Genomic DNA, 18,280 nt, shown 5'->3' on the forward strand with positions numbered 1-18,280 from the left:
GAAACAGATCTAGACATGGTTCTTTAGAAAAGAAAAGCCTTTTTTGAAAGATCCTGTACTCCGCAAAAAATAAGGTTTACAAGATCTTTCGAAAAAGGCTTTTCTTTTCAAAAGAACCACATCTAGACCATGGTTTCACTTTCAAAATAGCATTTTTAAAAAAAAATGCTGTGATGTGATTATGCAAATGAAGCACAGGAAAATCAAATCCCAGCTTTATTTGCAATTTCGAAAGAGGGATGTAGTCTAGACATAGCCTTAGAGAGGCATTGGTAGTCTTAATTTACTACAATTCCCTAATAAAGGAGGGAAAAAGTTGCAGTGCTGCCAGTTAAAAATCTTACCCTCACGTTGTCCTCATTCCACTTTCTAATGTTCACCTTCACACTGCAACAGCACTCAGACTCCAGTCAGGAACAGAGTTCCATTGAGCTAGCCACAAATGCATACGAAGACAATCTCTGCCGCAAACTGCTTGCTGTTGAATATCTCCCTGCTAATCATCAACGGAAGAAACTATTATTATTGGACATGTCTACACTAACGATATTAAAAGGAGGGTAATTGGCTAATTGTGTAGTCAATACAATTTGTATTGACTGCAGGATGGTTGATAAGGGAATGTGCTCAGTCCCAACTCGTGTTGGGTCCAGGAGCTACCCCTGCTGCAGCTCTGCAGTTTAAATGTAATAAAAGCCAGGGGCACAGGGCCTCCCCTGCCATGCTGCTGCCTCTAACAGAGGATGAGGCAGCAAAGGGGGGTGGGAAATGTGAGTAGTTGACTTGACTAACTGATAAGCCTCGGCTTACTGAGTAGTCGACTACTTGCTTACATCCCTAGTCTGCACTGCATTAAAAACCCATGGCTGATACATACCAGTGGACTTGGGCTCAAGGGGCTTGAGCTAAGGGGCTGTTTAACTGCAATGTAGACATTTAAGGTTTGGGCTAGAGCACAGACTCTAGGATTTTGCAAAGCAAAAGGTTCGACTGGCATAGAACAGCTGTGGATTTTTAAATCAGTGTGGACAAAACATGTGAGATATAATTTCGCCACCTTGCCTCTCTAATGACTGTGGGGGTATTTTAGTTTTATCCAAGTCACTGATATTTACAGTTTTGCTGTGTGCAAACTTTTATGAATGACTCAACTCAGGCACTCCATTGGACAGATGAATGTTTCCTCACATCTTTTCTGTAAATCAGGTATACAGTTTAATGTAAGTAAAATTTTGTGATCATAGATTTAAAATGAAATGTTATGAATTCTACAAAAGTGAAAGCTAAAATTTCTTCCAATTTTGTTCAGAAAAGGGACTTCCGAAGAGGATCCTCTACATTACATAGTAAAGACAAGACTTGAGATATAACTATTCCAACACAGATAAAAGAAAACTCAGAGTAACTCAACAAAACAGATATTAATCCTATTCCGAACACTAGACACTTTGTTTCAAACTGTAGTCAGTAAATTCTTCAAAGGTCACAGACCAATCATTTCCCTTGTGGGCAGTTTACCCGAGTCAGTTACAAGCTTTCAGACTACATTAAAATGTGGGAAGTGCTTTGCTGAAATTTATTTTATGGAAGCTTTATATTTTAAAAAATACAACAGATTAGGGAAACAAGAATGCAATCAAGACGTCTATGTTTCTGAAGTACACATACACGCTTTAAGATTTAGAGCAGGCCCTCGTATCTCAATTTCAGTTATAAAATATCAAATATTTAAAATATTACTTTATTCTAGTTTTAACAGAATTCCACTAGAACATTCCATAAACTTATTCTCAGATTGTGAAAAACATAGATGTCCACAAAGATAAACGCTGTTTGAAAAAGGGATGTGAACTGGAATCAGTCTCTCAAAATGCCACAGATTTTAAGAACAGTTAAAGAGAAAAAACATGCAGTTAACATTGTTAAAAATTATGAAACACTTAGCTTTGGTGTATCATTGAACTAAGCTGTTGCACCTTAACCCTTCAATTATCAAATTAAATACCATAAATAGATTAAAAAGTTCCATTTGGTTTGGATATCTAAACTGTAGAACTGATCTAACCATCAAAAAATGTCCTTACCCCCGAGAAGTTTTGTGATCCCACCCAATTATCTTGACATGAAAGTTTGCAACACAATTCTATATGGAATAACTTTAACAGCTGCACCAAAGCCTGACTTGATAGTTGATGTCATTGTATTTGCTCAGTGTCTGAATTCCAGCAGAGGTTGAGTGGGTACAAAGGAAAATAAAGCACAATACTGGAAATGCCTGGTATAGAAAAATTGCTCATCTAACTGCAACTGTGCTTTGCTCTCACTAGACCGCTCTTCCAAATCTATTCTAGAAAGCCAGTGAGACCACAGTTTCCAGAGCTGCTTAAAAAAATTACTGCATTCACACTTAAATACCACCTGAATGGGAATTTGGTATGTGCAGTAGTTTTCTCATATCATGCTTGTGTTAGGTTTATTTTTTAATTTCGTGGAATTGTGTATAGAACACAGTTTTACCTTCTAAAATGGTAATAAACAATGCTATTTTACAGAAGCATTTACAAGACTGAGAAAATATTGAATGTTAGAAATGAATGTAATTTCCCCAGTTAGAGATAGCAATATTATTTAATTTTTCAGGTCAAGGTTTGTTTGAAACTACATGTTGAAGATGTAGGTTTTCCGTCTACTTGAAAAATTAATTACCATTAATTTTGCAAATATTGGGGAGGAAATGGCAGCACTTTGCACTATATTGGTTTATGTCATATGACTAACTTGTGAATTGGAATTTTGATCACAGTCCTAAAGTTTATGTGAAGTGGTTTCTTTCATTGTATCCAACCCCAAAAAGTTTAGCAAAGTCAAAAGATGTTGGCAAACTAACACTACTGAGAACAGGAATGCCAAGTCTACACTCAAAATGCTGCAGTGGTGCAGCTAGTATGAGTTTCTCCCATCCATATAGCTAATCCACCTCCACAAGAGATGATAGCTATGTTGATGGGACAAGCCTGCTTGTTGAAATAGCCCCGTCTACATTGGGGGTAAGTCAGTATAACTGTTGCTCCAAGTGTGTGGACTTTTCACACTCCTGAATGACTTAGTTATATCAATGCAAATGTACAGTGTAGACCTGACCCAAGTGTTATTTAATTAAGGATGTTAAAACGAGCTTAAGTAATCATGTAATCACTGAAAATTTCAACAGTTACATGTAGGGATGTAAGCAACTAGTTGACCACCCAAAAAGCAAATACTTATCAGGTAGTTGAGTAGGAACTTGACTAGTTGCTTTCCCCCCTTGCTGTTTCTATCAGAGAGAGGCAGCGGGATGACAGGGGAAGCAGGTAGCTCTTGTACATTTCAAAGGTACACACACAATGGAATAGTGAGTGCCACCCTTATCGACTAATTGAACAGTCGATGGAAATTCCATCTACTACTCGATTAGCTGATTAATCAAAATTTAATATCTCGTTATATGCAGGGGCCAATGGAAGTTGGTGTGTGCCTGTACTGGCTCCTGCTGCCTCCCTGCTCCTCTGTGCTCCTGCCTCTAATATGGGAGGGAGGGGGGGCGCGCAGGAAAGCGAGGCAGCTCCGCGGGAGCCAGTGTGTGTGTGTGGGAAAACTAGCTTAAGCCTGCCAGCCCCAAGCGCTGCTGCCTCTGTAGCAGCAGGGGCGTGGCTGACTGTAACATGCACATTAACCAATGAGCCCAGGTTACACGATTACACTTTCACATCCCTATAATTAATAGCCTTTTCCTCAGTGGAAATCATTCTTAAACACTAAGGAACCATATGAGCTAAGAAACATTAAGGAAAGAATATTCGTGGAGAACCAATCTTGCCTCAATCCCCTCCTCTAGCCTTCATAAAAAACCTCCCAACCTCGACAAGGCTCATCATCTGAGGAAAGTCTGCCACAGACCAGGTGTACAAACCAAAGCAGCACCATACCCTGCCAGAACAGATAAAACCTGTGGCTTTATTTCCACTGCTACAATGATCAACAGGAATCCAAGTAGTCAGATGACAGTGGAAAAATGTGAAGTTTGTGGGTTTTTTAGCACAATCTTTAGTTTTTGCATTTTGTGAAAAAATAAACACACATGCAATAGAATCCCATCTAGCCGAGTCACCATTATCTGGCTCGCCATATTAACCGAACAAGTACGGAGAGCCTGGTGAGCCCTGGGCAGTGAGGCTCCGGGCTCCCTGTCAGGGCTAGGGAAACTAAAGGTCAGTGTTTTATTTTAATTGCTATAAAACATGGATTTTTATGAGAGGTTTTAATCAGACTTTTAATTCTTCTAAAGAAAATTAGGATCCTTGATGATCAATACTCCCACAACACACATGTAAGATTCATGGGTCCCACAGAAAGCCTATCATAGGTATGTTAAGAAGCATGTAATTCATTAATCATGTAGTCGACAAAAATTTTGTCAAATACACGATTATTTGATAAGGGGTAGCACTGTTACCACTCAATCCCACCTCTTGCCAGGTCTGGCAACTACCCCCACTGTGGCGCTGCTCTACAAGCACTTGTACAGCTGAGCCATAGCAGGGGTTGATGACAGGTCCTGGCACTAAGAGCGTCCATGTGAGTCCTCAGTCCTGGTTCACACCGGCAACTGGGAATGTTAAATTTTAATAACTGACTAATCAAACAGTCGATGCAATTAGCATCGACTATTCGTTGAGGGAACCTCCACCTCTGAAGTATAGAAACAACCGCAAGGCTGTCGCTACACTTCAAAGGCAAAAGCACTGCAGGAGCACAGGACCCGTGGCGCAGCCCTCCACTGGCCCCGTGCTCCTCGTGGCATTTCAAAGCATCAGCACTACGTGGAGCCTGATGAGCTGGGGACTCCCCCACTGACCCCAGGCTCCATGCGGCACACCTGCTTTGAAAAGCCGCAGGAAGCCTGGCATCAGGCACCACACGGTGTTTCAAAACTGCAGTGCCACACAGAGCCTCAGGTCAGTGGGAGAGTCCCTAGCTGATCCTGGGCTCCACGCAGAAATGCTGCTTTGAAGCACCCCTTTTTTCCCCCCTCCCCTTGCTGCCTCTTTCTGATAGACACAGCAAGGAGAGGGGATGGGGGACAACTAGTCAACTTCCATGTTGGCTATCCAATAAGCCTTTGCTTCTTGGATAGATGACTACTCGTTCACATCCCTACTGCCAACTGCCGTCACTGCGGCTCTGCATTCTAAGCACTAAGAGCCAGGCTGAAGATTGATGCCAGGTCCCAGCGCCAGCCTGCCCGCGTGCCAGCTCTTACTGGCAGAACCGGCATCCACCCCTGCTATGGCTCTGCACTATAAGCACTACGAGTTGGTGCAGAGGTTGATGTCATGTCCCAGCATGAGCTGGAACTGAGACAGCCTGTCAGCCCGCCCTCTAAAACACTAATTGGGGTGGCAGTGTTGCATGTCATAATAACGTTAACCAATAAGCACCCACTTATCAGTTAATCATTTAGTCCAGTGTTTCTCAACCAGTGGTATAAGTACTCTTAGGGGTACTTGAGAGAAGTCTGGGGGAGGGAGGGTACATATCAACATAACTGAAATTTGGAGAAAACTGAATTTTTGTTTTAAGTTTTATAGCACTATTATTTTTGTACTTTTTACACCCAAAAATGTACACCCAGCTACGATTAAATTGTTTAAACAAATGTGTTGCAATGGTAGAAAAAAATTGTGTGTGTCTGAAAACTTTAGGTACTGCGGGTACTTTTAACTTTTTTTAAAGGGGTAGCTTATAAAAAGAGGTTTAGAAACACAGTTAGTTGACTACACTATTACATCCCTAGCCTAACATATGCAGAAAATGATAAAAGATTAAAATAGCCAATCACCCATAGGCAAGTACTTCTGACAAAGCAATCTTTCCATATCTGACCTCTCAGTCCTCATCCTCAGAGGTAATCTCTACAAAAGACAATTCTGGGAACATCTTAACTCTGTTCACACTGAAAACCATGGACTTAGACACATTGATTTTATTGCTCATTATAACAATATAAACAGTTGTCCTATTAATTTTAAACAGTCTCCCCTACAGCATACCCCACCTTGAATTTAACTTAAAACAATTTGGTTACCTCCTTCAAACCTGAAGAAAGGCTCTGTGTAGCTTGAAAGCTTGTCTCTGTTCTGTCACCAAAAGAAGTTGTTCGAAGATACTATTTCACCTACCTTGGGACTCATCATGGAATCAACATAGCCACAACATTGCAAATGATGTGTATTAATATGATTACTGGAATAAGTGAAACAAAAACGCCTGTAAAATATTTTCTTACACTAAAATATAATCTGAAAATTCAAGGAATAGGCATCCTCCTGAAAAGCTTTTATTTTAATTAATATAAGGAAAATAAGGACAATGGGAAAATGTAACATGAAATATGAGTAATCAGACTGAAACCCAAAACTAACAACTTGTGTATTACCTAGACCATCAAAGAAAAAGTGGACATATTTTAGCGCAACCACAACAGTACGGCAAAAGTTAGGAAGATCAAAAATCTAAAGGAAGACTGACCTAAGCAAATGCAGCAGTTGTCCTCACCCATCTGAAGAGGAGGGCAGTAGCACTCTGGAAAAAGCATAATTTTGATGCTCTGTTCGGTTACTGTACCAATTCAGCTATACTACTAACACCCATATAATCACCTTTATAGCACTACAACTGCATATACAAAAGGCTCTGCACTGATTTAATTAAATCTGTTTCTAAACTGAAAACTAAATCAGTACAAAAATTGAGTCTAAACAAGCCCTGAGAGGACTAGAATATTGAACTGTTCGCTATAAAAGGAGCAATGTTACTGTCAGTTCAGTATTTTGTCCTGTTCCAAGGAGAAGCAGAGATGAGCATTGTGACAAAAAGACCAAAAAAGAGGGGGGAGGGGGAGGAAGATGACACTAGCTGGGTCATCATTGGAATTTTCTTGCCATTCAGCCTTACACGTTCTTAACCTTATAGGACCTTATTGCAGGAGGCAAACAACAGGAAAACCTGTAGTTTTGAAAGGGAGCCTCAACATTACAATTCCAGCTTGTGTTGACAAACATGTTAGAGCAGAAATGCAAGATTAGAAGGGACCGAAGGTGGTCATCAAGTCCAATCTGCTGCATTGATGGCAGTACCAAGTAAACCTAGATCATCCCTGTCAAGTGCTGGTCCAACCTTTTCTTAAAAAGCTCCAATAATGAGGATTCCACATATTCCCTTGAACACTTACAACCAATGCTTAACTATCCTTATAGTTAAAAAGATTTTCATGATCTCTCACCTAAATCCCCCCTTAATGAAGATTCAACTATTTATTACTACTTATTCTACCATCAGTGAATACAGATAACAATTGAGCACCATGTGCTTTTCAACAGCCCTTAACACATTAAGACCATATTATCAGGTCTCCCATCAGTCCTCTTTTTTTCAAGTCTGTACTTGCCCAATTAGTTTGGAGGTGTAGTGCTAACCTTTCCTCCTAGGTTTCTAAACCTTTTTATTAACTTCTGTTGCTCTTTACTGGACTCTGTCCAATTTGTCCAGATCTTTCCCCAAGTGTAGTATCAATAACTGGACACACTACTCCAGCTGAGAGCTCTCCAGTGCCAAACTGAGGCAGGACAATTACATCTTATAGTCTTACATAGGACACTCCTGTCCATACACCCCAGAATAATATTTGCTTCTTTTTTCTTTTTTTTTTTTGCAAGCCCACCACATTGACTCCTCATTCAGTTTGTGAGCCACTATAATCCCCAGATCCTTTTCTGCAGCATTAATACTGCTGAGTCGGTTATTCCCCATTTTGAATTTTCCTTCCTAAGTCCTTCTTTGCATTTTTCTTTATTTAATATCATGCTCGCCAACCCCCTCTTGTGGGGAGTAGGCAACCTGGCCCTCCCTCTCCAGCCACCAGGGAAGGGTAAACTGCAGGCCCTTCTCCTCCCCCCCCTCCAATCCCTGCCACCCCAGGCTCCTTCTCCCTTCCTCTACCCCCAGCTGCACCAGCCCAAGATCCTTCTCCTCTCCCTCCCACCCCTCACGGCCTCGGCCACGCCAGCCTGTGCTCCTTCTCCTCACACCAGCCCAGGGCCTTTCTACATCCTCACCCCCATCCGCCCACCACACTAGTCCAGGGCCTTTCTCCTCTCCCCCCACCATACCAGCCTGGGCACTTCCCCATTACCCCCACCCCATCCCCCTGGCTGCGACCTAATCCTAAACTCCACCTCTCCTGGCCACAGTGAGCTAGGCCCGGGCCGGCTCTGCTCCTGGCTGTCAGGTGGGGGCTGTTCGAAGGCCTCAAAGGCCCCACACAGCAGTCGAGCACTGGGGAAAGGGGAGGGAATGGCAGGCAGGTGGGATGCAGAATCACGTAATCATGTCACACTGTCATCCTGCAGGAAAAAAGTTTTATTTTAGAGAGAGAGAGAGAGAGAGAGAGAGAGAGAGAGAGAGAATGTTGATTCAAAACATCAAACTCAAATTCAAAAATGACCTGATACATTAGAATTCTATCCCCCAAAATATTTGCAATCCTTCCCAGTTGCTGATTTATTAGGTACACTCTGCAGTCCATTATCCAAGTCCTTACTGAAAATATTGAATAGTACTGGAACCAGGAGTAACCCTTAAGGACCTCACTAGATTCACTATCAACCTGGGAGAGTGTATCACTGATAAGTAATGAGTAGTCTTTTTTCAACCAGTATGTTTTATTCTAATATACCAATCCAGAACACAGTAAGCACAACTCATTTTGCATATCAACTAGAAGAATATATAGTAAATACACAAGTCTCTTGAAAGCTTTATTGGTAAGCTGACATATTTATATAGACTTGTTAAACTCTCTGATTATCAAAAGTTATCTATATGGTCAAGTATAAGTTAAGTCAATCTAATGTACACAACTCAAATGAATTTCCATCCCCAACATAGAAAAGATTTTAGATCTATTTATGATTTCTGCAGACTTTGCTATGATTATTTTATTATCAAATCTGTCCCAGAATCTAACAATTTTCATGAACAGTCCTTAAACAATCTGCTATTTCTGGAGAAAAAATGTACAGTCTATCCTGAGTCACAACGTTTCGCTTTTTATTTTATGCTGCCCATAGACAGACAACAAAACACATAAATCTTAAAAAGCACTAGAATTGGAAACCAAGTCGCAAGAAAATAGAACCATGCAAACTAGGTTAATCCTTCTATTCACCAATTTTAAACTTAGTTTTCAACAGATTTTGTTTCCTATTTTAATTATGCAGGAGATGCGAATTCCCCTTATAAACTGCAAAAGAAGATTCTTCCAACTTTGGCCTCATGAAAAATAGAAGTTCAAAATCCCTTCACATAAATATGCTATTTAAAGAACAACATTAAATTAGTCAGATTCACAGATGCATAGCAGCAGAACAAACTGCCTGCTACTGATGCTTAGAAAATACTCCTAAAACACCATTTCAAAACCCTTTTCCACATGCCCACCGAATATCATATGGTAGTTTTACTGAAGGCTCTAAGCATTAATATGCTGTAAATCAACTGTTCTGCCATGGTGCCTGGAAGCCTCAGATCATCTGGCCCATTTTGTGTCTACAATAGTACCTATCAGATGATCTGCCATTCTGCTCTAGAGGATAATCACAACTTTCCACGTGCACTTGACCTTGTCCATGTGCACTCACTTTTTAAAAAAAAAAAACTTGTCTCCTATAGCAAGGAAAAATGCTTCATTACTTTCAAGAATGCCACAGTGCCTTCTCAGATTTAGTAGTGAAAAAAATAAGCTAAGTATTTATTGGCAATGTACAGAAGAGGAAGTAAACAGATATAAAAAGGCATTTAAAACTTTATATAACAGTATTTAGTGAGATCCTTTGAAAGATGGCTTTAAAAACTTAAAAGTAGACACTACAGGCAGTCCCCGGGTTACGTACAAGATAGGGACTGTAGGTTTGTTCTTAAGTTGAATCTGTATGTAAGTCGGAACTGGCGTCCAGATTCAGCCGCTGCTGAAACTGATCAGTTTCAACAGCGGCTGAATCTGGACGCCAGTTCTGACTTACATACAGATTCAACTTAAGAACCCCAGGCATCCCCAAGTCAGCTGCTGCTGAAACTGATCAGCGGCTGAAGCCCGGGGCAGGAGCTTCCTGTAGTCAGCCACTGGTCAGTTTCAGCAGCGGCTGACTTGGGGACGCCTGGGGCAGAGCAGCTGGCGTGCTGCTGGGTTGGTCCAGTAGCGCCGCCGCTCCTCGGCGCTACTGGACCAACCCAGCAGCACCCAAGCTGCTCTGCCCCAGGCGTCCTGATTCAGCCGCTGCTGAATCTGACCAGCAGTGGCTGAATCAGGACGCCTGGGGCAGAACAGCTGGGGTGCTGCCCGGTTGGTCCAGTAACGCCCAGAGTGGCGCTACGGGACCAACTGGCAGCGCCCCAGCTGCTGTACCACAGGTGTCTGGAGCAAAGCCGTGGAGCACGGGGGCAGCGGGACAGCCCAGACGCGCCGTGGCTGTCCTGCTGCCCTCGGGCTCCGTGGCTTTGCTCTGCTTTGCTCCCCGTCCCCCTGGTCTGCAGACCAGGGGGACGGGGAGCAAAGTGGCGGAACACGCGGGCAGCGGACAGCCCAGACGCGTCTGGGCTGTCAGCTGATCGCGCGCTCCGGCTTGGCTCTGCTTTGCCCCCCCCCCGTCCCCCTGGTCTGCAGACCAGGGGAAAGGGGGGGGGGGGGAAAGCAGAGCCAAACAGAGCGAAGCCGCGGAGCGCGCGATCAGCTGACAGCCCAGAAGCGTCTGGGCTGTCAGCTGGCCGGGCGCTCCGCGGCTTGGCTCTGCTTTGCCCCCCCCATCCCCCTGGTCTGCAGACCAGGGGGAGGGGGAGGGCAAAGCAGAGCCAAGCCTCGGAGCGCGTGGGCAGCGGACAGCCCTGTCCGCTGCCCACGTGTTCCGCCGCTTTGCTTCCTCTCCCTGGTCTGCTGGAGACCAGGGAGAGGAACCCCGTTCGTAACTGCGGATCCGACGTAAGTCGGATCCGCGTAACTCGGGGACTGCCTGTACTAAAGAACTTACATTGCCTCTTCACAGTGCAACAGCTATGAAGACTCAACATATAAATCCACAATATATTGGGGAGTGTCATCCCATTAAAGGAAACTTCTGCTAAGAAATTCAGATATGCAGATGTCAAGTTATTAAGGAAATAATTATCTCTTTAAATGTACCAAAGCAATATTTGCATTTGGTCCACATACTTTTGGTTTAAATGCATAAAAATACAAAATCCTCTTCTTAAAACATATACAGTATGGACACTGATAACAATTATATTTAATTAGCAATTGGTAGCACTGACTGGCTTGATGAATATCTAGGAAATGATTGCATTCTATAAGTTTTAGACAGGTAAACAAAGAACCAAGGCAGTTTATTAATTGATATTTTGGATAAAGACAAAGTTTAATTATTTCAGTTCAGCAAAAGTTTGCCTTTAACATCTTTACTTTTTAGTGTTCCTGAGATAGGCATAAAGTCCATTAACACTTTAAATGGAAAAAGTGACCATTTCAACTTTTGCATGAAGTCCATCATACACTTCACAGAATTTCAAGGAATAAAAGGGGTACATACTAAAAAATGCAGCCTGTCAAATGCTCTGAACTATGATATGAGCCTGTAAATTCACACACATGGTATGATGACCACAAATTTCAGTATTGCTAGGTCCATGACAGAATACTCAGATAGAATGGATATTATAAGTAGGATCTTTTGAAAACAAGTTTTTCAGCAGAAAACTTTGAAAATAATCACATTCACATGTATTCAAGATTCAACTCCAAGCTCTTCTTAATGTATAAACTGGCTACAGTCTCTCTTTTCCCCACCTCAAATAAAAGTACTGACATCTGGAAAGAAAATTTCTAGTGGGAATGCAGTAATGACAATCCTTAATAGCATACAGACCCATCACTCATATGAAAACATCTGCTTATTCCCCTTCTACAGAAGGATCTACAAGAACAGATTTTATGGTGACACATGGGCACGGAGGGGGAAGAAATAAAAAAAAAACTTCTCTTTTTCAATCAGTATCAGTGTTGTCTAGGCTGATCCAAAGGCTATAAAATAAATAGGGGGTCTTTCACAAACTATAAATGAGCAGAGGATTGGCCCTTAGAGCTCACAATTAAGTAAAATAATCTTGCAAGCTAGTACATGCCAAAAAACAAGGGACTTTAGAAAATACTACTTTGTCTATTTATTAGTAAAAATACTTTAATAAAAGGGACAACTAAGTTGTATGCTGTAAACAAATATTTATCTTTAGCTATACTAACACCACAAAATTGATCTATTCTACGTGAATTCTTATATCACCATGATCACTGTCGCATCTGAGGACTTTCCAGCAGCACATTAAGTGACATTAATAACACATACCTATCATATATGGAACTCTTATTCTCTAGTAAAAGGAAAACTTGTGTATGAAATGCAGTGTTTTGGCTTGTGCTTGTTTTTTAAATGTCCATAAGGCTCTGTGTTTATTAAAAAGTGTACCTTGCAGTTGGCACAGAAAGCGGGAATTTGTGATGGTCCTTAGTTCCTGTACAAGTCCATTCCAGTCTCAGAACAATCTCCAAGGAAGTTCTACATTCTACACAGACAAGCTTTACCTTTATGGTAGACAGCTACATTATGCCTGGGGAGCAAAGTTTCTTAGAAGGCTTTCACAATTGTGTGTTACTATTTGTAGTCTTTTTGTGGAGATGCAAAAGAAAAAATAATCAATGAAGTTTGGTTCACTTTCAAATTCTTGCTGTCGTGATGCATTTCAAAAGCTGCAAGATGATTTCATCTGAAGAAATATGTTGTGCCCACGAAAGCTCACAATACCATCTACATTTTCTGTTAGTCTCTAAGGTGCTGCAGGACTATTTGTTCTTTTTAAAGTTTTTTTCAACTGCAAGATTATATTTGCTTTAAAGCAGAGGTGGGGAACCTTTTTTGATTGGGGGCCACAGACCTACAGAAAAATCAGTCAGTGAGAAGCAAAAAAAAGTCCTCACTGGTCCCCAACTGAGAAGGTGAAAGACACTCCCACATTCCCCTTGCACACCAGAGCCTAAGGCGGCCCTGGCTAGTAGATTTTGTGTGCTCCAGCCCTGTGGAGTATCAATGTGGGCTCCCCAACGCTAGCGGGTCTGAGCCTCAGAGGTCGGATCCAGGCAAGCTGGGTGCCATAAGTTCCCCAACCCTACTTTCAAAAACTCAGAGCTAATCGAATCGAAATGTTATTTTAAACACAATAAACTTGGGGTTACCATTAAGCTTACAGTGTCCATTTAACGATAATCCATTTAATAAAAGGTTTCTCTCCTTAATTTTTAAGAGAAAAAATTTACTTATTTCTAGCCAACTCTACTGTCAATACAGGATTGTTCCTGTACCTATATTTGGTAGGGTTTACTAGTCTAGTTTTAAATGCCTCAATGAGGCTATGATTACTCTGTTTGGGAAGACTGTTCCATGATTTAACAGGTTTTCCCTCTAAGATGCTCTAAAACAGTGGTCCCCAACCTTTTGTGGTTGCCGGGCGCCTGCGGGCAGGGCCACTCACGCGCCGGGTAACGTGAGCGGGGCTGCACACGCGCATGGGGGTAGGGCCACCCATGCACTACACACCCGGGGTCGGCGCCACTCCTGCGCCGTGTGCCCAGGAGCAGGGCCGCCCATACGCCGTGTGCCTGAGGCCGGCTCTGCTCCTATGCTGCGCGCCCAGGAGCTGGCAGCACTCACGTGCGGTGCACCTGGGGGCTGGCGCCGCTCCTGCGCCACACGCCTAGGGCAAGGATCCACCCATACACCGCGAGCCCAGGGCCGGAACATACTATGCACTGCGCGCCCAGGGGTAGGGCCGCCACCACCCATGTGCTGTGCGCCTGGGGCTGGCGCCGCTCCTGTGCCATGCACCACGGGGCAGGGCCGCCCATGTGCTGTGCTGTGTGCCATGGGGAGAGGCTGCCCATTTGCTGCCCACCAGGGGCCGGTGCCGCCCCTGTGCTGCACACCCAGCTGGGGGGCCGCCCATGCTCCATTCACCTAGGGGCCGGCCCCGATCACTTGGCGGGCGCACTGAAATGGCCCGTGGGCGCCATGGCGCCCGCGGGTACCACGTTGGGGACCACTGCTCTAAAAAATGCTATGGAAATGAGGGATGTAATGGATAAGTAGTTACGGTTACCCAATAAGCATCGCTCTTACCAGGTGATGCTTACCAGTAACTGATTAACTGGCAGTCCAGTCAGATTGGAGCAGCTCCAGGCCAAGCAAGCCCACCACACAGCACAATCCACAACTTTTGCCTGCTTCACCCTGGCCTAAACCATTCAGGGCTTTAAAGGCAATAAAAACTTGTAACAAATACCAAATCAGCGAAGAGCTATCTGGAGTATGCTATGTATTCTGCTATATCCTGTTCCCACTCATGTGGTGGGAAGCTGCTTTCTGGCTCTCCAGGTGGTCTTCAATCTTTTTCTTTCACAGTTCTTCTTCCTCCCCCCCCCCCCCCCCAACATGCTATAAAAACACCATGGCACGTGGACTGGCATTAGGAGATAGCAAACAGGAAAACTTCCTGGGGCCCTATGCTACAGGGACCCCCTGCAAAGCTACATTTCTCAGGTTTTGGCTTCAGATAGAAGGGCTCAGAGCCCCTAGCTTCAGCTTTCTGCCCAAGTCTAATGCTGACCATGCCTGGTGACCCCATTGAAATGTGCTCTTGACCCCCCGCAATACCCCAGTGCCTCAGACCATTGTTTGAGAACCACTATTCAAGGAGACATTACAGTACCTGAAAATCAGAAGCGACTGGGTGAGAGAGAGAGAATGACACACACTCTGAATAGGGATGTGAAAGGTTACGCAGTTAGCGCTTACTCGTTCCGGTAAACTGATGGGGGCTGGAGCAGCTCACTGCCTGCCATGGGCAGGAGACTGCTCCAGCCCCATGGGACCTACTGCAGATAGAGGCACTCCAGCCCAGCCACAGCATCGCTGGTCCATGGTGAGCCTCTGGTGTTCAGAGTGGTTAAACATCACATTTAACTGATTAACCAATTAAATGGGATTTTACATCCCTAGCTCAGAAAAATGTATTCAGCAAGCCAGATGCTGACTGACCTACACTATAAAGTTATATCTATCTTTCACTGAAATCCAGTATATTTCTGTATACTGTTCTTTTCAGAAACAGGAGTTTTCCTCTTTATTCAGTGACAGAAACATACTCCTGGTATAACACTCAGTGCTAGTTCACCTCCTGCAATGATGATATCAAAAGGTCCTGCACACACAAACAAAGAAATCTGAAGATGCATTACTAGCATTGTAAAAAAAGGAAGTGAAGATTGTATGCACTGAACTGCAGACACAGTACTTCAATGAAGAATTATTCAACTGGGCTTCTCAAATTAGCTTCTGCTGGGCACTCAAAGATGCAACTGGAGATAACTGTTTGCTGTTGTACCATTCTGTCTGGTCATTCATGTAGCTGTTTAGCAGTTATGGGGAGTGGCTAATTATCTATCTGTAATTCACAGGTAAGAGAAAATTTAAGGTTGTAAATATACCCTGAAAGGCTTGCTCTGAACTGAATTCCAAAAACATCTTTTCAATATGACGATCACTCTCAGAATAGACAAAGCAAATAAGAACATTTGAAAATCTCAACATGAAGTTAATGAAGATGGGTGTGAAGAGAAAATATTTTTCAGTGTATTTCAAAAAGTTTCAGGATACTGGGGTATCATATCTGCCTCTTTGCCTTATCCCTAAGTTTCCCATCAAATTTGTAAAAACAACCCTCCCCCCCAAAAAATAACGTAACATCTTAAATCAGATGGAATTATGCAATTAATTGATTTCAATAGTTCTGTAAAGACATACCTATCATGCAAACTAGACAATTTCAATCAATATTCTTTTTGGTGCCTTTTCACCACAACTGTAATTCCAATGTTCCACCTAACTCACAACTGAAGGCCTTTGTTTCTATGGAAGAAGGAAAGGATTCCTTCTGTATACCTACCCTTAATTATTCTATAAAGTATATAAGAATATACTTGTTTAAAAAACTGAAGTCCTTAACCCCTACCAGATGTTGGCAAGCCCAATTCCATAATATACATAACAAAGCAAATGATAAAGCCTAACGCCAGTACACAAAAATTTGTTTTCTTGCATTACTGAAGCCATAATTAGTACCATTCCCTTTAAACTTACTGAAAATAAATGCTCTGGGATTCAAGGTAAGCCAAAACAAAGTTTACTATGCAAAGTGACAGGTTCCAAAGCATGCTACATTACAAAAAAATCCTCAGATTTTTTTAATGCTAAAAAAAGTTAGAGAAAATTATTTTCTCAGAAATTATATTCATACTTTTTTAAAAAAGTAAAAGCAAATGTCTTATCTTTACAGGCCTTCAATCGTTTCTGCAGGTTATGAACATGAGATAATACTGTTAATCTACCTTGGCTCTAAATATTGCTTAACAAAATTCAACCTCTATAATCAGTTTCATGTTTATTATAGTTAAGTATACATAGCAAAATATCTTATACTCTCCCCCCAATCAAATGAAGAATCTATTCAAGTACAGCAAAAGGAAAAAACACAGAAACAATGAAATGAGTAAACCTAAACCAAGTCCCAGCTTAACCTACATGTCAAAAAGACATATGGGGAAAGAGGAGGGAATGTGCAGTCCAAGAACCAGTTGGTCTCAACATTAGAAATGCCTGTGCAGCCATCCAGTCCCAATCAACAGTCACTCCAAATGGATCAGAAAAATACATAGTCACAAGCCTCAGGCCAAGAAATTGTTCTTCCTTCCACACACAAAACCCTCAGTGAAAATCTGTTTCAAAGACATTGACTCTTTTAAAGAAAAAAAAAGCCTAACACTGTAACATTATACAACCAGGACCCTCCCCCAACCCAGCTGCCTTTGTTTGGTGTTTCCAGTTGATTCAGATGCAGTTCCATATAAACATCCACTTTATCCCTCCACAAACTCCTCACTTCTGAAGCTTTAATTATCTCAATGAAAATGAGACAAATTACATGAATAAAAATTAACAGAGCAAAAATGTAAGTGATTTTTAGAGGTGCTGGCAATGGAGCTGACAAGGAAAAGGTCAACTGAGATAGCACCCTCCTCCAGATAATATCTAGGGGAAAATAACAATGATAATGACCATAAACCCCAGGGGAGTCACCCCACCATCAGAACTGTGCATCATCCATCCAGAAATGAGTGGAAGGCAGTTTCACCAGTAAAGGGGATAAGTTGACTGGAAAAAGGGGATAGACAAGCAAGTACCAGCCAGGCCCCACCCTCCAATATACACTCTGCTCAGCACAGGGGTAATAGCTAACCCCAAGGGGAAGTCACAACTGCCCAGCTCCCAACCTGGAGAAGGGGAAGAAAGCAGCAGCTCCTTCTGCCTTAGGCTCAGCAGGAACAGCATCTAATAAACATGCCCCCCCCCCACCACAACCTATGGCCAGGGCAACGTGGTGCAGCCACCCTGACCCCTTCCACAACACAAGGGGACAGGCACCCTCTTACCCCCTCCCGCTTAAGCCCGTGCGACGGAGGGGCAGCAAGGAAGCGACAACCCCTATCCCCTTCCATAGCTGAAGGGGGGGGGAGGAAGTATCCCCCCCCAGCCCATTAAGCAGCTGCCTCCTCCCACAGAGAGAGCGGCACCCCGCGTTCAGGGAGCGGGCATCGCCCCCATCCCGCCCCTCAGGAGGCAGCGACCCTGCCCCCCTGCACCCCTCCCCCCATCCTCCCACCTCAGCCCGCACCGCCCGCCCGTTACCTGCTCGTCGAAGCGGCTCACCACGGCCTGCACCCATTCCACCGGCTTGTGGGCCGCCATATCCCGCGGCCCGCCCGGCGGGGGAGGGGGCGGCTCCCCCAGGGGAGGGCGGCAGGGGGCGTGGCGGGTCTCTGCGTGCCGGGCTCAGTCTCGGACTCTCAGCTCCCCGCAGCCATCAGAGCTCCGAGGCCGCCATGACACCCCACCGGAAGCAGGAGCCCAGTCCGCCCCCAGCCTAGGCAGCAGCGGAACGTACGGCTGGGAAAGAGCGGAGGGGGGGGGGGGGGGAGAGAAGCAGGAGAGAGTCGCAAAGCGCATGGGCCGCCACGGCAGGGCCAGGA

At 43.6% G+C, this 18,280-nt stretch overlaps 1 protein-coding gene across 3 annotated transcripts in view; it reads right to left on the reverse strand.

Moving 5' to 3' along the window:
• NF1 (neurofibromin 1) overlaps window positions 1-18,255 on the reverse strand; it is a 202,710-nt gene extending 184,455 nt beyond the window's left edge. For 2 of the 3 annotated variants that reach the window (XM_075904830.1, XM_075904829.1), the window contains exon 1: window positions 17,940-18,253. In XM_075904830.1, the coding sequence (XP_075760945.1) occupies window positions 17,940-17,999 (60 nt within the window). In that variant the 5' untranslated portion in view covers window positions 18,000-18,253. Of the gene's footprint in view, window positions 1-17,939 lie in introns of all 3 variants that reach the window. The other variant, XM_075904831.1, reaches the window with a different exon arrangement.
• Between the last annotated feature and the right edge of the window lie 25 nt (window positions 18,256-18,280).

Source organism: Pelodiscus sinensis, chromosome 21, assembly GCF_049634645.1.
Source record: "Pelodiscus sinensis isolate JC-2024 chromosome 21, ASM4963464v1, whole genome shotgun sequence".
Classification (NCBI taxonomy): Eukaryota; Metazoa; Chordata; order Testudines; family Trionychidae; genus Pelodiscus; species Pelodiscus sinensis.